The following is a 24,477-nucleotide window of genomic DNA, read 5'->3' on the forward strand; positions in this document are numbered from 1 at the left end:
CCAAAAGCAAAGTGTGGAACCGTTGTGAGTTTTCGCTAGTGCTCACAGAATTACTTTCTCTAATAGATGGCCTGCATTGTCTTTTTGTGAAATGCTCAGATGAGAAGTCATCATCATTTGGACCATGAGGCTGATTTTTTTAAAATACAGATGCACTGAAATGGTCTTTTTAAAAGTCCAGTTGTTTTCATTACTGCTGGCATGGCAGCAGTTGAAAGCAGCTCTGTTGTGGGACAGAGAAACCCTCAATTCTGTAATTTGTTAACTGATATTTTTCTTTCTTCATAGGAGCATTTATGACAGTAAGCACCTACTTCAAAACAAATCCATCGAAGAAAGTAATTGTGAAAGTTTAGAACTGCCATCCTGGGTGATCTCTAGGGAAAGGATAGGATTCTCCATCTTGCAGCTGTCCCACTCAAGCCATCCAAGAGATGCCAATGGGCAGCCAAGTCATGCAGCTTGCATGGTGTAGTCTGTAAGCACAGACAAATCACACATCTTTTCTCCAGAGGTTTCCAGCTGGACTTTTGGGTTTCTTTCTGTCTAGTTTCCATGAAACCACTTTGTCCCAGGGGAGCCTAGTAGATCCTAGGCACAAACAGCCACTTAGCTGAGTTTGTGGATTATTTTATGTCTTTTGCCAGTTGGAATGTGAGGGATAACTAAATGGGGTGGAGTGTCCTCAGTAACTTCTGGACCATGCTCACATATCCTCAGGCCAGAGGTGTGGCTGGCTGGCTGCACAGCCCTCACTGCTGCCACTTGCAGAAGGCTGTGGACCCAAATTTCTACTCTTGGCAGCTTCAGGAGGTGCAGCTCCCATGGAAGAAGATGCCCTTAGGTAATCCAACACAAAGTGAACCTTTGGGGCATTCTGATGCTGCAGTCACCCCACTTTTGAATGGAGTTATCTTGGCTTCCTCTGGACACCTGCTGCAACAAGTGCCTTCAGAAAAGGACTTTCTGCCCATCATGGGATTATTCACACTGACCTCATTGGGACTACTCTGATGTGTGAATATTTCCAGGGAAAAGGTCTAAATTGTGTGGTCTATTAGCATGGTGAGCAATTTCCAAAATACTTTCAGCACCATAATTTTCTCTGTTTAATAATAGCTGTCTTATTTATTATCTGACTTCCATACTGATACAAGCTACCCTACTGCCATATAGACTGACTTCAATTTAATCCAAACATAAGAATAATAAAGATAATTTGATAAATATTAAAATAATATTTAACAATATTAAAACTGATTAGCATTTTAAGTAACTTGGTAAACAGTCAGCTCAGTGCTATTTTTCAAGTTAGCTTAATTAAAACCCCAGATTCCCTAAGCCACAAATTCTGTTCAGTCTGAAAATAGTTTATCACCAAACAACCTCTCAAAAGATGTTTTTTATCTTGGAAGACCTGCCAACTTGAGACTTCAGAGTCTAGGTTTAAAGATACCTAAAATAAATAGTGTACACCACATGTAAATACATATTTAAAATTCTGTGAAGCCTTAAAACTGTTGATTAATTGTTTTCTTTGGTCACGAGTAATTCAGCTGCCTCTCCTGGGTTTAACCTGCTAATATATACAAGACATGTGACTGATACTTTCCCAAAGTAAATACTATTCCCTGTCTCTGTTCACCTCATGCTTCTAAATGATGTATTTGGAGGTATGCTACTGTCAGACAACTCAGGGATTTGGCAAAAACTCCCTGCAGATTTGTGTAATGACACCAAAAGTCCACCTCTGGCACATTTAATGTTGCTCTCATCTCTTGAAAGAGCCTTAGATGGAGAGGCAGGTAGATGAATTACACTGCCTTCTGGAAGTACATTTTTTTCTCTTGCCCGAGTGGCTCTGTGTTTTCTTTTTGGTGAAGGTCTGAGAGTGATCTGACCTGGGTAAATCAGTAGCAAAATGGAATGCATTTTTCATTAATTTCTGCATTGTTGCTAGTATATTTTCTTATTTCTGCTTTTTTTTTTTTTTTTTTGTTTGGTTTTTTGTGTGTGTGTGTATACACACATCTACTTGGTTTAAGAGTATGCAGAATATCCAGGGTTTAATTAAATTGGTAAGGGTTGTGGGCAGCTCAGTATAATTATTAAATCTTTTACTATTGCTGTTTTAATAAGGGTTATATAATTATTTGTTTATTTATTTTATATATATATATATATAATATATCATTATTAAACATTGTAACTTGCAGAAATTTCAGCAGATCAGTGCAGGATTACCCCAGTTTGCCCAGGTGCATTATTTGAACATATCCTGATTGATGGAGCTTTACAAGGCTGCTTATGATTGTCAGATCTTTGCTTTCTGTATGTGTGGTACAGTCAGCAGGACTGATTGGGTATTAATGCTTAATTGAGTGGGTTTCAATTAAATCAGAAGCCAAGAAGAAAGGGTGAGGAGGATTTCTTATTTGCACCAGCCGTAATGTTGTATAACCAATATATTGAAGATAGAAGGTAATTATTAAATTGACTAGGCTTTGTATTTGGAAAATAGCACTAAATAGGGGTTCTTTGTTCAGCTCTTTCGTTTTGGACAAAGTGAGGTGTGTTGTACTAATTGCAGGGACAGCGAAAGCGAATGTCCTGTACCGACAAAGGCAGAAGAGTGAAAAGAAAAGCCGCGTTCTGAGAACAAACCGAGAGAGTCTCGTGTGGGAGCAGGACGCGGTGACACACGGGTTCTCTCGCTGGCTCCAGGCGCACCCGTGGCTCGGGATAATCGAGGCAGCGGCTCGGGCTCGTCCCGCCCGGGGCTGGGCGCTCCCAACTCCGCCACCTGCCGGCAGCGGCGCCGCTCCGCGCCCGGCCGGGAGATAACCCCAGCCTCCTCTCGCCCGCCTGGGCGTCCATGAGAGCTCCCGTGGGAAGGAGAGGAGGCTCCGACTCGATGGATTTCGCTCCTCAAATCTCACCTCCGAGTTTTTAAGCGTTTGGTGTCGTTCAAAAGGAAAAAAAAATACCCACAAAATAGTCCTGGGAGAAATTCTGCTGTGAAAGGAGACCCGAAGCCAGAGGAATGAGCTCATAGGCTGCACACTCAGAAGGTGAAGTGATGATCTTCCGGTGTGCATGCCATGGAGACTTGCTTCTAGCAAAAATGCAAGCCTTTGCCTTTCTATGCTGGGTAGAGACAGCTGCTTCTCAACTGGATCCTGGCTGGAAGGAAGTCCTCTGTCACAAAAAGCGTATTTTATCTTTTGCAGGGGAAGGGGGGTGGGATAAAGAACCTCTCTGGTACAGACAGGGTCCATCCTCATCTGCAATCAATCAACCTATCAATCAATCTTCCATTTTATAGAATGTTTCTTGAGTAGTTCCTGTTGCACTCATCAGGTAGTAGAACAGGCAGGGAAAATGCACAGTTTGATTTGTCTCAGAAAATGAAAACAAGGCAGTACCTCATGTATGCCACTCTTCATGTGATTTCATTAGCTCTTATCCTTTATCGGACACAGCAGATGTTCAAGGGTATATGTTACAAAAACCCACATAACTCGCACAAAATAATTTTTGTTATCTCTGGAAGGCAAGCTATTTACAGCAGTGAAATAACAGAAAGGAGCACCAGCACACACTGCTTTACTCTGCTTGGCCTGTGGCCTCTGAACAGCTTCTGCTGGGAATCCTATCATCAGGATGGCCTCAGCATTTCTGCTGTAATTTACCTCTTTTGTTGTTGTTTTAGCATATTTGATATGGACTATTTCAGCAGTCTATTGTCTCCATATTGGAGCCATATTTTCTGCTGCACACAAGCATTTTTCAGTTTGAGATATGGCTGGGGTTTGTATCCAGTTTAGTTTATGCTGTTTGGTTGATTTGCTTTTCTATGAATACAGATGATGAGGATAATTTAGAATGCTTTTGCAATCAGAAGCTCCCTTTTGTAAGTTTTTTTTTTGGTTCTCAGAAAATATAATTTAAACAATAGAAGTATGTAAGTATGACTGTGCCAGGACATTCTATGTTAATAAACTTTTAAAATGCTGCTCATTATCTTTATCTTGCCACAAATAAATTAAATGCTTTGCATGTTCCAGGGGTTTATGGAAAACTGTCAAAATTATGAGTTGTTTGATAAAATTTATAAACATTTATGCAAGTAAGTCTCACTGTAAATTCTAGATACTTCTTGTACTTTGCCTTTTTTAAAAGACTTTAACCATATGTGATTTTTAATCCTGTTACTGTTTTAGAACCTCTTGGTGTGGTCTCCAGACCTTGCTTGCATCCATTTAAGTTTTCTGAATATTTTGCAGAAGGGGAGCTTTGTCAGGAGCACCTCTTTGACATAATCAGGCCACTCTCAAGGCTTATTAACATCATCTCCTAGACCAGAAGTGGCCATGCAAGAAATACAGTTTGCCCACACTGGCAGATGCTCTTAACTTTAAAACAGGATTAAGAACTGAAATGAATGAACACTCAAAAGCATTTCAAAGGCTGCAGCCCACTCAGTACTGAGGAATGAACTGCAAACTCCCAGCTGCTCTCCTGCAGCAAAGAGCCATGTCTTCATCACAATCCTATGAGTTACTACTGAGCTCCTCAATTGCAGATGCTCCATGATAGTAAAACACTATCCCAAATGACAGGTCTCTCTCCAAGAATTTTCAGCTGAAGCTTATCAGACCCACTCCTCCAACTACAGTGAATGTGTCTGTCCTGACCTTTGTTTTGATGGTGTAAGTTACTGGATCGAGAGTTCCTTATCTTTTGCAAGTTGTTAATAACAATAGAAATGTGTAAGCTTGATCAGATATGCAAACCACCTTCAGTACCTTGTAAATGCATAGTTGTTTAGCAAGCCAGAACTGGAAACAGCAAGTAGTGCCAATTTACAGAGCCTTCAGTACAGTGTATATCTGGGTCATATTTTCTTCTTTATGCTGAGAGTCTAACGAACACAAAGAAACTGTGTTAAAATAATGTATAACAACATAACAGTAATAAAAGCAGGGACACTTACAGTGTTAATATACACGTAGCATGTTTATTACACTCTTTCTTGCATGGTAGGGAAACCCTAGGACAATCTATGCCCATGACTTAGAAAAGTGATTTCCCAAAAGAAGAAAAAAACACCAAACAAACCAAACCAAACCAACAAAAAAAACCACCAAAAAACAACAACAAACCATCCTAGTTCTAATTACTCACTTTTGCCTTCTGCCACTTCTGGAAGAATTCCCTAGCCCATGAAGAATGGGCTTCCTAGCAATTTTGACTTGCCAGTAAAAATCATGAAGAGAAATGTGAATACGATCACTGTCTTCACTGTTGTTAACCATAAAGCTTTGTTTTTCTTTTAGGGTGGGTGCTGGGTGACCAGGTAATGCATGACATTCTTTTATGGCTGACTACTGGGAAAGCATCCCTGGAGAAGGAGCTGAGCTCCACACAAAGTGGTAATTGTGAACAGCTACCGCTCCATCAACTGGGAGAGCCAAGGCTGACCACTAAATAGAACTAATGAACGTATCCTTTCAATAACAACTGATACCATGTAATGCTTATACAAAAGAGGTAAGTGGTTTGATGACATGACTTCTGTTTTAACTGCTGGCATACCACAAAATCTCTGTATGTATCTGATAGCAGGACACCCTTTTCCAGTGTGACCCTCAGATTTTCTAAAATGACCACAGCTTTGAATGTTGCTTGGAAAAATAAGTACCTCTTCAAACAGGGATACAAAAGGAAAAAAAAAAACCAAACCAACCCACCTTGAAACTTAACACAACATTACAACGAAAAAGGATGCTGATCCCTGATAAGGCAGGCTTGAGAGAGTGGGTACAGGAGAGATAAAAAGCCAAGACAAACCTGTAGCACTGAGTGGGTGAAACTAAGGTGGGGGAGGATTAAGATGGCATTATTTCCCTCCCAGGCTGGGTTTTACTTCATGAGAGATTTAAATGAGTGATCTTCCCCTGTGATATGTCATCATTATCAATATGAAGGAAGCAACAAAGGTTGCTGCTAAGGATGAGCATCTCTCTCATCTCTCTGCTTTCCCGATGACGGAGGAGATAGGGAACCAGGGAGACTCAGAGGCAGCACCAGTCCTCAGCAGGCTCTTCCACTGGACAGCAATAAGGCTGTGTGGAGTAGCCATGGTACAGGGAGACCTAAAGTCCCTTTTCAGGAGGTGCTTCAAGCAAGGAAGATGGGAAAATTCCTCACCTCAGCACTGCTGCTGCCACAAAAGATGCACAGACTGAGCAAGCTCACCCCATGGACAATGTTTTCATGCTGTACATGTTCAGAGGTAAGTTTCAGGCCTAATCAGTATGTTGAAGGTGCTGTACTGATGATCACAATGGTTTCTTTCCATGGGAAAAGGAAAATCTCATCACAAATCTGTACATACTGCTTTGTGACTACCCTGCCTTAATATGATCTTATGAAATATTTGTCTTAGTGAATGAATTATGGCAGGGGTTGAGTGCAATGCTCAGTTGTTGTCACCTCTTGTCTTCATTTCATAAAGAACTTTGCTTTTTCCAGGCTATTTTAGCATGTTTCCTGCTGTTACTTGGATGCCTGGATTGTTATTTGATGCCTTCATTGTGATTTGTATGTTTCTCACACCGGGTGATGTTAATATTTAATGACTTTTAGACCAGTATAAAGAGAAGATTCGATGCATTCGATAATATAAGTACTCTCCTGTGGTAGCTGTCACTTAAGAAATTATTAGGGTAGATTTATTTTTCCTATGGCTATTGCTTTAGAAAGGCTGTGGCTGCACTGTAATTAGAAAAGGGAAATGTAACCACTGATTACAGATAGCGAAGTAAGAAAAAGCCAGTTTACCAGAAGATTCAGTACATCTTTCCAATGGAAAAAAAACCCAAAAAACAACATTTGGATGTGTGGAAATCTGTTCTGAAGTAGTGCATAATAATATGTACCTCTACAGGCTTGTCTTTGTTTAAAATGCATGGAAATGTAAAGATGACATTACCCAGAAAAAAAACCCATCCACATTATGTGTATTGTATTTATATACTGAGTTTATAATGTATTCTACACAGCATGGAGAAAGTTTAGGACCACACATGTATTTTTTGGGAATATAAAACCCTTATAATGGCATCTGAATTATTCTATGTTCCTATGCAGCTTCAACCTGTACAGATCGAGGCTGGAAGAAAAAAGTAGCTTTCCTTTCCTCGGGGAGAGGGATTTTGATAGTGATGTCCAGAAGATGATCTGTAGTCCCTCCCATAGGTGCAATTTCAGCCGTTTTAGGACTTTTGCTTTATACCCTAAAGGTACGTGACAAGTTGTATTGGAAGTGAGGTGAGGTGACTGTGTTTTGCTTTTTAGCACAAAGACCTCTGTAGACTTTCAGAGGTCTTGGCTTTTGGGTTTTACTCTCAAAATGAACTTATAAATCAAATAAATTGTCTTGCATCTTACTGGGATGTAAGAAGCAGTATTTGAAGCAGTTCTGTATACATCAGCCTGCCATGCATCTGATTTGCCACTACTTGTAAGCATTTTGGAAATCGCAACTCACATGCAGACCCCAAAGAAATAAAATAAGAACGTGTAGAAATATGAAAGCATTTTTCAGCTTGTTGTCAGACCAGTTTATTTCAGAGAGTATTCATTTCCCCAAATGAAACATCACAGTTTGAAAGAAATCGATTTGTAAAACAGGCTCGGGAAGATCTGTCACAGAGGAGTCTCCTGCCAAACGCCACGAGTGTCATCCCGTCCAGACCCCGCGCCTACTTGTGAACGCCAGAGCCGGGTGTCGGTGATGTCTATCGTTAACATCGCCCGTGTTTACACCTGGGATAGCAAAGCGTGGACCTGCAAATGGCAAGTGTTAAGGAGGAGCTGCAAAGGCTCCACCGCGGAGCGACCGAGGGACGCGCTCAGCGGGCCGGGCTCGGGGAGGGACAGCGCGGCCCCGGGAGCTGCCCTCCGGCTGCTCCCCAACCCCGGGCGGCCCGAGGGGGAGAGGCAGCCCCGGAGCCGGACGGGGAGGGCCGGAGGGAGCCCCTTCGGGGGGCAGCGGGCCCGGGGAGCGGCCGGCTCCGGCTGCGGCTGCGGCGGGAGAGGGAGGCGAGGGGAGCTCGGCGGCCCCGGCCGGGCGGGCAGCCGGGGAGCGGAGCCCCTCCGCAAAGCTCCCGGAGGACAGCCTCCGACCCCTCGCTCGCTCCCTCCCTCCCTCCCTTCCTTCCTTCTTTCCCTCCTTCTCTCTCTCCGCTCGCCGGAGGCTGGCAAAACTTGCCCGCGGCACGAAGGGCACTGACACAAGCCGGGGACGAGCCCGCCGGAGGCAGCCGGCGCCGCCGCGCTCTGCCCAGGTACCCGGGCCCTGCCCGAGGATCCGCGTTTCCTCCCCTGCTACTCCTCTTCTACCTTTTCTTCCTCTTCTTCTTTCTTCCTCTTCTCCTCGATCCTCTCCCTTTCCCCCCGCCCCTCCCGCCGAGCGGCCGCGGGCGCAGCCCCCCGACGCCGCTGCCGGGCCGGGAGGTGCTCGGCGGGGCCAGGGAGGGAGTGGCCGGGCATCTCCCGGCCGGGAAACGGGGTCTGGGGCTGGCAGCCTGTCTGTGCGTGTGTGCGCCGGGGGGGAGGGATGCATGGGGGCCGGGGGGTGCCGGAGGAGGGACTATGGGGAGAGGAAGGTATAAGAAGGGATGCGGGCAAGGGAGGGGGGTGATGGAAAGAGGGGGTGCGGGGCCGAGGGGCAGGCGCTGACAGCTGCTTTCCCCGCACCCACAGTCCCCTCCCCCGGTGCCGCCGTGGGGTGGGACTCCCCGGCGGGCCGCGGTCTCCCGTCCTGCTCCCCACCCCCCCGCCGCTGCCCGGCGCCGGGGGTCGGTGCTGGGGCGGGCGTGCCGGGGTGGGCGGGCTCCGCCACCCGACGGCGCGTCCCGGACGCTGCCCCGCAGCCGGCGGGTGGGCAGCGGCACCCCCGGGACGATGCCGCGGCTCGGCGGGGGTTGGCCGGCGGCCCCGCGCTTCTCCCCGGCCTCCGCCGCCGTCCTGCTGGGTGTCCTGTGCCTGCCCGGGGCGCCGGCCTCCTCCCTGCTCACAGGTACGGCGGGGCACGGGCGGCGCGGGGCCCACCTGCGCAGGGTGGCATTGCGCGGGATGGGCGGCCCGAGGTGTAACCGCGTGGTTTGGGGCAGGTGAGCACAGTAACCGTGCCTCTCTCCCCCCCAAAAAAGGCTTTCTTATTCCTTTTTACCCCCCCTTCCCATTCTCCCTGTTCCCCTCGAGGGTTTTATTTTCCTGAGATCGGGGGCATGGAGGGAAACGCAGAATCAAATTCTAGCTCCAGCGAGGAGCCATTAGACTTTGAGGAGTGATTCCAGCATTACAGAATATCGGCTAATCAGCATTAGGGCCGTAAAGTGTTTCCTAATTTGATTCCATTTGACAGTCAGCCTGCTAATTTCGACTCATTTGCCAAGTGGTTTCCGTGCATTAAAAGGATGCTTGGTTTAGGGCTTGTGCTGGTCCAGGTCCTCAGAGTGCAATGGACAGCTTTCTGCCGATTACAGTGAGCTCTGGATCTATCGTTATAGACGTATCCTGCTTTGCATGGAGTACTCGTTATTCTCCACACGTCATCTGAGAGAAGAAAAAGCGTCCTTTGCTATAACTGGGGCACAAAGAAAGTCTAGGTTTGTGCGGCAATAAAGGGCCACTCATTTCCCTGTTCTCTTTAGAATCTTGCAGAAACGCTGAACATCCTTGCCTGATTAAGTTGGGCAAATTAAGGCAGCGTTTAAAATCGAGGGCTAGGAATGGAGCAAGGGTTAAATGTGAATGCGAAGAGGATAGTTTCCAAAACTGTCAGGGTGGAATGAAATATGCTAGTACTTAAAAATTTTTATTTCTATTTCAGGATCGGTTGCAAAATGTGAAAATGAAGGGGAAATTCTGCAGATACCTTTTATCACTGACAACCCTTGCATAATGTGTATTTGCCTGGTAAGTGTGTTTTTCAGCTAGTAAGAACATTCAGACGTGTACTAAATGTAACTGCACAGAGAGGGGAATGTTTCACATAATCAAATCTTGGGTGACTCTGTTGCCTTTATGTAACACAAGGTTATCTCAGAGCTGAGCTAATGGAAAGTAACTCAATACATGATCTGGCAATCATTTCTTTGACTTTAAAGCCCGGGCACAAAGTTGTACATGCCTTTATTTCAGGACACTGTGAAACTATGTTTGCCATGTGAATTTATGGGGAGAACTTTCACAGAATTGGGGGTACACCTAGAAGTCTTGTAGCTCAGCAAAAAGAAGGAAAGGTAAGATTTGGAAACACTGCTGCTTTGAGCTCCCATCTGCTCCCTGTCACAGTCCCAGTGGGTGAGGAGCTCCACAAGGGTGCAAGGTGAAGGCAGCAACGTGACTGTATGTGCTGTAATAACATGACAGTGAAAGCACAAGTGATGCTTCTGTCAGAGTGCTTTTCCTGCTGTGCTGGGAGTTCAGTGGTGTTACTAGCTGATACACATTTTGGGGAGAAATCCTTCTTCCTTGTTCTGTCTCAGAGTTAAGCATTTTTGGGAGCAGTTCAGTTGGACAAGCCAAGGCTCAGGAGTTATTGTAAAACAGTCATTCTAAATAAAACTTTCTATGATATTTTTAAATAAAAGCCATAAACCTTAATTTGCTGTTGAATGCAATGAAAAGTATAGGCTAGAAAGCCCCATGTTTTACAGTTTGGAATTTACAGAGTAGCTGAATTTACAGAATGTGTTCTACTTTAGGACTGAAGTATCAACACACCCTGTCTCCCTAATATTATTGCTATTATTATTATTGTAAGTCCATAAAAGATGTAAAGAATTGTTTCAGACTGCCTTTTAGAAGGCAATTTTGGCAACTGTAGGACCAAGATCATCTTAAGCCCCTTGAGTTTGATACCTGTCACTCCACTGAGTTCAGCAGATTTGAAATGAGACTCATTGATAACTTTTTAGTTAATATTGATAAAGAATACATTATTGATTTCTTCTGAGCAGAGTCAGATGGGAAAAAGAGGAACATGGGATGTGGCAAGTAAAGAAATCAAAGGGAAAAGAAAAAGGGAGATGAAGCTGTGTTTTATCATGGATGACCTTCCCAAATATGTCTGCCACCACTTTTGCTAATGGAAGCTGGTGTTAACCAGTGAGGAAGCAATTTATCTGTGAAAGAGCAGGAGTTCAGTCTTGGGCATCAGGGCAATAATGCATGAGGGTAAAACACTTGTATTTATAGATCTCTCTAGACCTTGGCTTTATTAAATCAATGAGCACCCTTTTAGTGTGCAAGCATGAAGAACTGCAAAAAGCATTGGATGTAAGAACTCTAAATCCCTGTGGTTTGCAGGGCTTACTTTAGTGAAATGGCAGCTGAGGGCATTTGGCTCCCTTCTGTGCCAGGAGAACACTATGTTTTATTAAGCTCACAGATGCCTAGTGAGTTACTGCAGTTACCTGCCCTGGCTACACTCTCTTTTATCTCTGCCAAAGGATAAGTGCAATCTGTTTCTTGAGTTGGAAGCTGGGAGACTCGGCAGAGGAGAAAGAAACCTGCCTGGAGATACTGGCTTTAATGCTGTGCAGCATCCAAAGCAGTGACTTACTGGACTGCCCACTGCTGAAATCTTTGTTTAGGCCTCTCCCAAGGGAAAAGATCAATTTTAAGAGGTATGGGGAGAGACAAAACAAAAGAAACAATGGGGTGATTTGTGACCAGGAGGGAAGAGAAAACCAGATTGCCTTACATTCAAGTAGAAATATTGATTGTTTAATAACAATTCAGTGAGGAACTTTCTCTGGAAGAGTGATCATACTCTTCAAGGGCAAACCTGATGGATGTTCATACTGTAAGAAGTGAGCAATTAAAAAGAGAGCTTGATCAGCTGTTACAGAAAGGAAGCAATTGCTGTTAAAGGGAGGACAGAAAATTTATCAGAGGACACCTATATTAAAAAAAAAAACCAGTAATGTGAGTCACTGAAATTGAAGATTGGATTATGGCATGTCTTCCTTAGTGGTGATGCATTTCCATGACCACAGGCTGCCATAAATAACAACACAAGTCATGGAAATCTGAACAGCTCTGGGAAGAAGAAGAATATCTTAGTTACTGTGGATGCCCCATCGCTGGCAGTGTCCAAGGCCTGGGATGGGTGTCCTGAACAGCCTGATCTAACAGGTGGCATCCCTGTCCATGGTGAGGGGTTTGGAACTAGGTGATCTTTGGGGTCCCTGTAATCCAAACCCTTCCATGATTCTATTAACTCTCTTCCAGGACTTTGCCCATCTCACAAATTAGAGGACACAGAACTGAAATGCAGGGACTGTATTGTCAAGTGTTTGACAGAACTTTGCAGACTGTCCCGTGGAGCATGCGGATGCATCCTAACAAGAGGGAATGAGAGGCAGCATAAGCAAAATGATCTCTGGCTTTCTCTTATCAGGCTAAATCATTTTGGAGGGTAAAGTAATGGGTAGTACTCTAGGAGTAAATGTGGTGAACATTGGAAGCTCATGGATTATGAGTAAGTTGCAATAATGAAATGAAGACTGCAAAGAGCAATTACAAAATCAATTCCTTTTACACCACTGGAAAGTCTTGGCAGGAAGACCAAAACCAAAAGTTGTTTTTTCTCATTGATTAGCAGAGACAGGGTGGACTGATCTTCATGGTAGGAACGTGAGCAGAAACAATGCAGCTGGAGCACAGACTGCTTGCTGTCTGTGAACACAGCTTTGGTGAAAGCTTCCAGCTCTTGTTTTAGAATTTTGTTGTTAACACAAACCCCTGGATCTTTAACACAAGATGGATGTTGGTAGGGATCTCCTAGAGATAGCCAAGTTTAGCTTCCAAAAGAGATTTGTTCATTCTTGAGCCCTTGCTCTAACACATGGAAAGAGAAGTTGAGATGACACAGGAGTTCACACAGAGGGTCATATGCTGGAGGTTTCATGTACAGTGTGTGGTAAACCATTCACTTCTGAACTATGGGTAAGGCTTTCTAATAAAAAGACACTGCACCCACAGTGAGGTAGCTCTGCTTTTGGTGTCTCTGCTTGTCAAAATGTGTTGGGGTACATGGAACAGCTCCGATGCTTGGCTTTAATATAAGGAAACAGGTAAGACTAAGGGTGGGCAGGTAGGTGTGTGTACACATAAATACTCTACATGCAAGAACTACTGGCTGAATGAGACTCCGTGGGTAAAATCTCGAGTTCCCAAATTCATAATTTACATGTCTCAACTTAATGGTCTTAATAATGTCACAAAAATAATAATTTTTAATATCTCTTAGACAATAGTTTCAATGTGAGCTTTTACAACTACCACACTTTAGCAATGACATAAACATGAGTGAATTTGATCTCTGTAGAACTTGTGATTAATTACAGCTGACTGTAACAAATGGCCATTTTGGTTTTGTCCTTTTAGAGAAAAACATCAAAGTTAAAGAACAGAATGTGGTTTATCCACAAGGAATTTCTTGTAGGACTGATGAAAGCTCAGGTCTCCTAACTCCTGGTCTAATGGTTTGACTACAAAGACATTGGTTTTCATTTCATGCACTTCCCCTTTACAAGTATATGTGGGTGATACAGTCACAATCTGAACATACTCATTTTTTTTGTGTCTCTCTGAAAACAGGTAGGCTGCACAAATGCCAGGTTTTTGGTGTGTCTGCTCTCCTGAGCTTCTTCTGAGGCGTGGATGGGTGAAAGACAAATTAAAGCTGTTTTCATGATCCAGAGGTTTGGGGTAGTATACTTTATGACTTGCTATTGCTATCTGCAAATGCTGTTAGAGCCAGAGTGCTCTGGTGTTCTACCCACTTCCACTCTGAATGTCTTGTGGCTCTGTATCTCCTCAGAGATGCACTGTCTCTGGAAATATAACATCCTCCCTTGCTTTCCATAGGATTTGAGATACTGGAAAAGGACAAAGAAAGCTGAAGGCAACTGAAAGTACCTGCTTTCAAATGCGTTCACCTTATATGCTGTTAGACACTGGAGAGAGTACTTAGAGCTGATGGGTAAAACAGATACACAGGAGTTGCACTTGAAAATTGTTTTTCTGGTTGTGCCATGGCTGAGCATCCCATTGCAGCTGTGTTTATAGCTGAAGGCTTTTCTGATGAAAGGATGGGAAATGTTCTCAGCTCCAGCAAGTTCTGTATCAGGTGAAGGTAAACACTGAAAAGAAATGTTGGATGTGATGGGCAGTAGGTTAACCAACCCCACGCAGAAAAATTGTCAAAAAAAGGGAAACTGTTATTTCAGATAATGGTGTGGCCCCTGACAGTACCAATACAAGTTGGAGAACATATTTTGACATTGTCATGCTTAATGGTCAACAGTAAAAATTTCTTAAGTCTTGTTGGCTTCGGAAAATCAAAGTAGTGAAACTGTGGGTTATGAAGATGAGTGAAAAAATTTTAGGTGTTTTAGTCTGAATTGGTAATGATGACTATAGGTAAAAAGACATAATCTTGATGGTATTCATAATGGAGTTATATTGATTCACTTTGAGAAATTGATTCCAGTTATTAAAGGCTGTAAGACTGCAAGCGATTATAGCTACCTAATGCAAAAATTATCTTCTAAAATTATCCTCCCACATCTGTGGAAAAATGATTTTTTTTTAATCCATAGGAGCATTTTGCACATCTTGTGCAGTTTGAGAAGCCCAAACATGTTGTGTATGACAATATCAGATCTTTCTCTTTTATATTTGAAAGTTTTGGGCTGAAGGGAGTGGAGGCATAAGTATATTTCTGTTATTAGAAACAAACAAGACTTCATAAATATGAAAGCCTAGCACATTTTGGTAAGTTTGGGACTTCTTGTATAATGAGGTTTTTGAAATGTTAGGTGGAAAATGCTATTAACAGACTGTTAAGGGAATTTTTGATTAGATTTCTTTTATTTGAGTGTCAGCATTTAAAACAGGCATGGAATATTTAAGTTCAGCTCTGGTACAAGTACGGTAAATGATCAAATTCAGCAGAGTTTTTGTTGGTACAGCTTTTTGGCTGGAAGGTATCTAACACTCAAAATAGAAGTAGGCTCACAACTGATATTATGGCATTTGCTTTCAAGAAATACGTGCTTCGACATTCACGTGGAAAAGACATAAAAATGCTGCAGTCCGTCGGAAATAGGTGAAACGAGAACCTGTGCATAATTATAGGGCGAGAATGTAGAAAGACCACAGAATTAACTTAGCCTGAGTTAAAGTTCTAAGTGCTGAGTTTTTTGAAGGTGAGATGAGCTCAGCAGTGACAACGATGACAGGTGGTGGTGCCAGCGGTGGTGTGCAGAGCCATGTAATTTCATGCTCGTTTGTCATCATCTCCATGGACCCTGAACACCTCGCCAGAAGCAAGCAGGGATCCAAGAATAATGTATCCATTGGCCAGTGGTGTATGTAGTTTCAAAATGAACGTACCAAAAATGCCAGCTGAAAAGGACAGGGTAGAAGTGAGAAACTGCAAGGAAAGAGATAAGTGTACCTCAGCGAACGGCGGCCTTGACATTGCAAGGGCTTTTTAGAATTTTTTTGAAGAGAATGAATTATTTGAGTTTTTCATGGTTTTTTTTTTGTGGGGAGAAAAGGTCTTTTATTATCTTTTTTTCCCCCAACATAGATTAGAACAAAGTGAGTTGCATCAAGAAATAGCTGATAAAAGCCAGTAGTGATCTTGACAAATCACATCTAAACCAGAGCCATTTCCCCCACCTTTTCTCCTCCTCTTTTCCCTCATGCTTGTGCCTTAAACTTGCCAATTGCACCTGAGGAGTGGTAATCATATGTCTCAGCCTTTTATCACCCAAATCCAGACCAGAAGGAAATAAATGTGAGCCAGAAAGGATAACCAACTGTTGGAAATCTGAGAAAGGTTTGGAGACAGGAGCTCAGGAAACTAGAAATCATAGCTTTGATTGCCATAAATTTTATTCAGTATGAAACACCATTCTGTAGTTTAAATTTCTGCTTTTATATCCAAATGAGCAGGGTAGAATTTGACCTTTGCTCATAAAAAATTATGTTAAATTTGTCATTATAAGACCTAGTGTTCTGCCTAGCTTGAACTAATAAATTGGTGAAACCAAGTGCAATCAAACCAAGAAACTGATGAAATAACTTTGACACACACATCCCTAGCCAAAAAGAAGCCCAATCCTAAAAACCATGTCCTCATTGCAGACTAAAGCAAAACAGCTACTCGATGTGCTGGGGTTCTTTACCTATAGCATAGCTGATTTCTGTGGCAGTGTGCACAAGTGAAAAGCACGTAGCTAGCTTGAGAGCAAGTGTTTGACATATGTTCAGTGAAGATGGCAGTGTTTTAGTACATGAGGATTCAATTGTTGTTGCTTCAAGGTATAATGCAGCCCAGATGACTTTTAGTGGAGTAGTGCATATTAAAAACCAAACAGAAAATCATCAAACAATTCTTTCATACCTATTTTATTTAATTTAATTTCAATAGTTTACATACATAAGCTACAGAGTCTACCAAGACTGCATCTTCTTTCAATTTAAATATTCTAGGCCTTTATTACTGTATAATACAATCAGCTTTCTCTTCACCCACAAAAATAATAAACAGAGAGACAAAAAAGCCTGTGATACAGTAGTGTACTGATAGTTTTTCCCCCCATATTACTCCAAAAGAGAATGCTTTTTTGATCGGAACATGAAGGGTTCCTGAAACACAAACATGCTTCAACATGATGAAAGTTTTATTAGTCTTCTTTTTTCCCCAATTACAGATGTATATGCCATCTCTGAAATGAAAAAGCCCAACACCCCCCACCCCAAAAAACAAACCCTGAAAACAAAAACCAGACATAACGCCATGTCTGGTGCAGCAGGGTGTCCCATATGTGCTTTGTCATAGAAACTAAAGAAATGTATGTAGGAATATGTATATATATGTATGTGTATATATATATGTCTATATGAAGGAGGTCTTCCAAGAGAGAAGTGACTTGGATTAAGACCCAGAGGTGGATCGTGGTTACTTCGGTAGGCTTTTCTGGAGGATGATTCTGGTAGGTTCAGCTGTACCTGTACATGTAATTCGTGCAGAACACCTGTGAAACAAGGCTTTAACCTGCCTGACAAACTGTCTGTTGTAGAGGATGGCTGCCCTGGCTTGATCCTTAAAGTTTCCATCAGAAATTCTGAGGAATGTTCAAGTCAGTTTAGTTCCATGTACAGATATACCCACCCTGGTTGAGTAGCACCACGTGCAATTTCTTGTCTGATTTCCTCCTCTGGGGAGTGCACATGGATTGTGTAGTATGGTTTGCTGTGTCTGTGCCATCCGTGAAGCTTTAGATGTTCTCTTTCTGCACCTCATATGCAAGAGCTGCCTCAGACTGTGGCACATCCATGCACAGGTATGGTGGCCTTCAGATCACTCTGCTTTGTCGTGACAATTATTTTGGGGATGTGGTACACAGTCATGTGTAACAGCTTTATGATGAAGCCTTTCTTGAAATCTGCAGGCTGGAAGAATTTATTTCATGTTGTTCTCAGACCACATAGGACAGTGAAGAGTTCACTACTTGCACATTTCTAACATAGTCAGCTGGACTGAGCAAATACACACATGCACACAGTGCTGAACTGATTATAGGTCTTGGCAAAACCCTCCTGGAAGAGAGCTGGTGATATGTCACTGTAATGATGATGAAGATCCAATCCATCACGTATGAAAATGAGATTCTCTTTGGTGTAATTAAAGGATCAGATAGCTCAAATACAAAAGAATATGTATAAATAATACATGGGAAAGTATGAAGGGCACAAAAATGCCATAAACTAAATGGAAAATCTAATATAACTTGCAAATGTCCTTGGAATGTGTCTACAATAAGCGCAAAATGGATCAGTCTAAGTTAAGACACTTTTTTATTGCCAATAAGAAAAACATTATTAAAGAGTTGGTCCAATATCAAAATGGCATTTTAAAAGCATACGGTTACCTGTATATAGCTTTTATTAGCTTTCAAGTTTCTTCCATTGAATTGTTAATGGTCCTTTTAAGAATTATGGTTCTGTAAGTGAATGGCTTACAGTGTCAGTACTTCTGCTGCTCTGCTTTGTGCTGCTGTAGAAAAATAGATATTTTTTCCCCACCAAATATCTGGTTTTATTTCCCCATCATGTTTTAATAGAAAATGTTGAGGGAAGAAAAATATTAAAAAACAACCCAAAAAAATCAAATGAAAACACAATCACTTTATATTGAGCTTATGGTCAAATAAAAGACCATTGTGAAGAAAAAACCCCAATATTATATAAAAGCTTTTACCTGTATTACTACTGTTAAAATGACTATCACACTGGTACTTGCTTATAGTTTACCTAATAACTGGTGTGGTTACTTCCTCTGAGGCCTCTTGGCCTCTTCATCTTATGCATTAAGCTGCAGCTAAAAAATTCCTAGTCTGGCTGATTGAGCTCTGTGCAGTGCTCTGCATCCAACTGAATCAAGTGCTGAGCTCTGGGTCCAAGTACAGCATGGATCTTATCCCTTATCATCCCCAGAAGCTGACTTTGTGTGCTGACACCTGAATTTCATATATTTTTGTCTGTCTCTCCATTTATTTATTTGAATTTTTTTTCTGGATTTCTTGTTTTTCCATTTTCCCCATGTCTAGAATCTACTTGCTCTAGATGGTCATCCATAATCCTGTGTTAAAGTAGGACTGTGTACCACCATGTCACTGAGAAAATAACTTGTCTTCATGCATTGACTATGATTTTCTGTCCTTTTTTCTTGTTTTGTTCACAATTCTGCACATCAGCCTCCTGGCCATAGTTTAAGTTTTCTGTGCTGTATCCCAGTTTTTTCAGAGAGGGAAGCATTGTACGTGTCTGCTGGGAAGTGCCATGGCAAAAGACAGTCCTGTGAAACGGCACTAGAGCTGGGATGTATTTATTCTTGTGAGTACTGAGGATGAGGATGTGATAAAATGCCATGTAGAAAAAATGATGCTGAAGACCTGATGCTTTCCCAGACAAATTGCAGTCCCATTTTTTTTAAAATCCCTGCTTTAGGTAAACCTTTACAAGAAGCTTCAGTATTAGAGGTTGAGTAAGGCCATCTTTAACTCTGCCTCAGAGCTCTGCTGACCTGCTTGCACTGCACTTTGCTCCAGACATTGTCTAGTTCACACTGGGCAGTGCCAGTCGGTCACCTGGTAGCAATGCAGCCTGAAGTATGTGTAAACCTCAGCATGCAGTTCTGAAACTTCCTGTAAGACTTGAGAAGTTGAAGACTGCCATTTCTGCTTCTGAAAACCAGGTAGAGCTCAGCCCTGGGCAGCTCAGGTGTGCTCAGTGTAACCCCAGGCTCCTCTGTTAGCGGCAGGATCAGCCCTGTCCCCATAAGGCCAGGTATGGCTCAAATCCTCTTTCATGCCTAAACATCTTGCTTGAGGCATGGCAGCAGCACCTTGCACTCCTCCATAACCAGGGGGATGCAAGCAGTTGTGTTGCATAGCCCTGGCCAGGAAAATCAGATTTCTGACAGCTCGTAGGTTAGAAGTCTATGTGTTTTGGATTGTGTTTCCTTGTTTGGGGTTTGGTTTTTTTTTTTACCTACTCTTGACATGTTTATGTTCAGTTATATTAGGTGGCTTTAACAGGAAATGGGAGTTGGAGTTGGAATCATCAAAATGGGTTCTGATGGCCAGCTAGAGTCATACGTTTGCATTTCTTTTTCTATTTTGTCTTAGGATTTATTAGTGGATGAAGAAAAACAGACCTTGGTTGTCCTGAGATTGTCTCCTTGTTCTTTTTTGTATCTGGATGTATGGTTGAGGTATGGCTTGGGAGAGATGGAGAAGAGCTGATAAATGACTGCTCTAGGGCTACATAATGATTATGATCTGACTGTGCCAGTTAGTGAAACATCTCGAGATTATGTCACCTAGAAACCACTGGGGCAGGAAGGAGCCAGGCAGGGTGGCTGGCTTTGAGATAAGGCTGTTAGCTGAAGGATTGCCTGTAAGACCTAAAAGATTGACAAACCAGAAGGCTCTTCTACTACAGTGAGGCTGTTGATCATTTGCTTGTGACAGAGAATAATTATTTTTTTTCTGTATATGACACTGCACAGATGATAATTTTCATATGGAGCACTTTACCCTTCTACTCAAACAGTCCTGGGGATAGATAGACTGGTGATACAATCTGGAAAACCCTTTTGATTCTAATAAATGAATAAAATTATTTTGGCAGACAAAATGCAAAGCATGCAAGTTCTTTAGACTCTAAACCAAGGGTTGGTGGGTGTTTGCAATTGCAGTGGATAAAAAATGCTGAAAATTTAAAATTGCTACACCTTAAAATGTTGGGGGTCTGGTAGTGTAAGAAACCTTTTTAACAGATGCATGTTTGAGGCATAATCTGTCCATGATCTATAGACATGAAACATTTATGGAGGAAATTGTTGATGTAGACATTTAAGATGCAGCAGGATGCACTGATAATGAAGCAGAACTTGTTTAACATGAAAATGCAGAGGAAACTGAAGAAGTCTGTGGTTTTTATGGCTTCTGAGAAAATGTCTGTATATGTTCAGTTTAACCTTCAATCCTCAGGCAAACATCATTTGACCCAAAAATCAATCTGAAGCTGAAATTTATAAAAAATCTAGAACTTGAGGCTATGATTGTAAGAAATTTGAATGATTTAATGCACTTGTTGTTATGTGAAGTGTACATATTTGCTGCCTAAAACTTTGTATAATCATTTTAGTATAAAAGGAATATCTTTGATATCATTGGGGTTTTTGTTGAAATAATTAAACCAGTCCACATACAGGAGCATACAAAGGTAGGAGCCAAAAAAGGGAAAAAGGAAACAAATCATGTACCAGAAAAGGGAGTTTCACTGGAAAGCAGCCATTTGGAGAGATGAGTAGGCAGCTCAAAGCCTGTTCAGTGGGAAAAAGGACTGCTGGTGCGGGAGGATGTGGATGTGATGTGACTTCAGGAGAGCTATGCATGGCTCTGGAACCAGAGGTTTAGAAGGGTTTGAAGTGTCTGGAGAATTAATATGACTCCTGTGTGTTTGTACACACCCTGTGGCTGTTCCCATTGGAGGATTTAGGTTAAGACACTGAGCAGTGCTGATGTTGGGCTGCTGGCCCAGGCAGCCCATGCTTTCTGTCTTGTCTCCTCCATGGAGAAGACAGCTCGGAGCAGGAATTTCTTAGAGTCATGCTGAGCAGAGAGCTGACTGCTGAGTACAAGATCCTTCCCTGCACCCCCCCGTCTCTGTTTTAGGGCCAAGCACCTCATGCTGTGCCATTCAGGGTTCACTGCTCTGACCTGGGTGACAGGAGCATCTGCTTCTACATCACAGAGCTTTATAGCTGGAGGCTGAGGGAGAACAGCAGTTTATTGTATAAAGCGGTATGTGGAGAGTCACTGATGAAGAGGTTAGTGATCTCAGCTTGGTCAGGGAATTTCCCTCTCATCTCCAGGGTAGAGAACCGCGTTTCAATTGCCCATGTAAAACGCAGCAGTGTGGACAGCCTGGATGAAACAGTGTTTCTCTTCTAATCCAGACCCGGCTGTGACTTGGCAACAAGGACTTTCTCTAATTGCAGAAGAAGGTCCACTTAATAAAACATTAAGTTTCAAGACCACAAGCGGATACTTTTTTAGTTTTCATCGGTTCAGCTGCAGGTTCCCTGTTTTACAGGACACTTGAGTCCTCCATCATAAAGAGCCCTTCTTTTGCTAAAGGTGTGAAACTCTTGTATTTCAGATCATCTTTCTGCCTCTCCTTGCTGTCCAGGTGGAAGGATTGCTGCCTGAGTTCTTGCTCAAAGAGAGCAGCGCTGTCCCACACAATGAAATCATGTCTGTCTGCCTTCAGAGCACTGTGGACTTTGAGCCAGGCATAATCTGTTTCCTGACATTTGAGTCTCATTAATTGGGTTAACAAGATGCTATCTGCACTCCATACTTATGTAAATAGAACCTGCTAGCAAAGATCTTAATGGCACCTGATATATCACACTGCCTTTACATCTATCAAGAGGTACCACTGCAGGAGTCACTTCCAGAAGCAGGTTGTGTTCTTGGTCCCATGGGTCCCTTTATAAGCTGTAAGAAATGCTGGTGGTCAAGGCCAACTGTTCAGATGTCTTTCAAGTGTCCCACTGGTGACCAAATCTCACTTTGTCAAGATGACAAATGACTTGTGCATACCCTGTTCACCTTCGAGCTTCGCTCTAATGTCAGCTCCATTTAGTTGTCAGAAACAGGTATTTTTTTTACTTCCTGCAGTGCAAGTGGGGCAGGGGAAAGGAAGGAGTGAAGGGAACACAGGCTGAGGAAAAAAAACCTGCTTGTATGGCTTCTATTCAATGTATTATTATAGTTGAGATCTGCAAGCTTTGGACATACCAGAATCTGTTTGTTTGTACATGTGCAAAACAGAAAGAAGGGAATTTGCTTTTCAGAAGTGAGAACTGTCCCTGCAGGGCTACGATTATGCAAAAACATGTTTTAACCACTGGATTTTTCAAGAAGAAAGTGGTTGTGCAAGATGAGTTTCTTATTTTGGACAGCAAATTTTTTCCAGAGCAGCATTTAAAAATAAGTGTTTAATTAACAGGGTCTACCCAGAGCGTAGGGGATTGTGCATGCGTCTGCACTGAAGAGCTCAGCTCAAAGCTCTGAGCTCTCATGGGTGGTTTCATTGACTGCAGTGGTATTGTTATGTGGCTAAGTGATCGCTGCTGTGATTGAGGGCTGTTACATCTCACCCAAAAGGAGCCATGGCCAGGCCACAAAATATGGTCAAAGTCAGCTCAAGGACTGTGAAAGTGACATTGACAGCTTTGGCTTTCAGTTTCTTCTCAATGACTTCCATATCGCTTTTGCTTAGTCCACAAGTCAAAATACACTTTTTCTCCTATTAGCTACAGTGTTGGCTGAAGGTTTGAAAGTCACAATCTTACTTAATTTGGCAGTGTGATTAATCACAACACAGGAAAGTTTATTCTACCTTTCTTCTTTGCATCTGATGGAAGCAAAGAAGTTTCAGTAGATATGAAGTAGAGACACACAGAAGTGAGATGTGTCAAATGAAACATCATGGTGTCAGAAGCTTTTCTGACTAATTCTCCCATGACCTTGAGCCTTCCTTTGCTGGCGGCAGCTGGATGAAGACAGCTTGAGGGTGATGCCTGCCGTGAGTTGCCCATTACCCAGGATTACCATGGCCCCTACGAGATTTTACTAGCAGCCAAGCAGCAGTTGCAGCAAAAATGAGTGAGCCTTTGTGAGTAGAAGGCAGCATTAAAAGACCCTGAAAGCTTTAGCCTTCTCTGAGGGGTTCTGCCTGAAATGCTCCTTTTCCTTTTCTCTTCCTGCTCTTCTCCATACTGACTGACAAGTTGGAGGCTGTGCCTTCTCTCTGCAGACTGCTGTGAATAACCTTTTTTTTTATTTTCTAAAACCACTGTGTAGTACAGGCAAGATCACGTAAGAAAACAAATTCAGGGTCAGTGCTCAGTTTCCTTGCAAGTTCATTAAAACAGCAGTGTCTGGAGGCCTTTTGCCTAAATAATTTCATAATAGAAAACAGACTCCCATTGCTTCTTTCTTTTGGGCTACTATTTTTATTTGGTTGTTGTTCCTCAAGCATTTTGGTCCTATTTCAAAACTGACTTTAATTAAATGAAGAGACTGGTTTTTTTTTTTTGGTGCTTTCTGATTTAAAAGCTGGACTGCAAAACTTCTAGGAGTCCTCTGGATTAGGAAGCTACGATTGACAGGGATTTTCCTTTCAAAATAACATTAGAAAACCCCAAAGTGTAGCTTAAACATTTGAAAGAAAATAAAAAAATCCCTCCCCTTTCTCTCCCCCAGCTGAGATCTCCTGTCGCTGCTTCTGGCATGCATCACATCTTTACGGATACAGTATCATGAGAAAACTGTCACTCGGTGATGTATTAGGGTAATATATCATGAGAGCATCGTTTCTTTAGAGGATATGGGCAGTAAAAGACATGATTCTGGCCAGACAGAGCAGCAGGGGACCCTGCTCTTTTTCTTTCCTTTTCTTTAATCTAGCCCTGTTTTTGTGTTGTACAGAAGTGAGTTTCTTCATGGGATATGACTTGTTGCAGAGTAAGTTAGGAGGCCCATTGGGCTTTTTAATGTCTTTAAGAAGTACACAGGCCTCAAGGGCTGCTTTGTTCAAAGTTTTTAGAACAGACTGAAGCCCAAAACTAGAGCATTTGCCACTGCTGAAATCTCCAGTGTAAAGACTGAGTAAGCAGGCTTCAGACAGAGAAGGTAATAAAGATGCAATGACAGGTAACTATTGTTTGGATAATATATTTGTAGATTGAGCCTATCAAAATGTGATGAAATTATTCTTCTTTTAAAATCAGTCAAT

At 42.5% G+C, this 24,477-nt stretch overlaps 1 protein-coding gene across 3 annotated transcripts in view; it reads left to right on the top strand.

The window, feature by feature from the left end:
* The first annotated feature begins 8,195 nt into the window (after positions 1-8,195).
* BMPER (BMP binding endothelial regulator) overlaps positions 8,196-24,477 on the top strand; it is a 151,979-nt gene continuing 135,697 nt past the window's right edge. The window contains exons 1-2 of one of the 3 annotated variants that reach the window (XM_015619660.3): positions 8,196-8,354; positions 9,905-9,990. In XM_015619660.3, the coding sequence (XP_015475146.1) occupies positions 9,976-9,990 (15 nt within the window). In that variant the 5' untranslated portion in view covers positions 8,196-8,354; positions 9,905-9,975. Of the gene's footprint in view, positions 8,355-8,690; positions 9,089-9,904; positions 9,991-24,477 lie in introns of those variants that run through there. The other 2 variants (XM_015619657.3, XM_019005800.2) reach the window with 2 other exon arrangements.

The sequence above is a fragment of the Parus major genome, chromosome 2 (assembly GCF_001522545.3).
Source record: "Parus major isolate Abel chromosome 2, Parus_major1.1, whole genome shotgun sequence".
Taxonomy (NCBI): Eukaryota; Metazoa; Chordata; class Aves; order Passeriformes; family Paridae; genus Parus; species Parus major.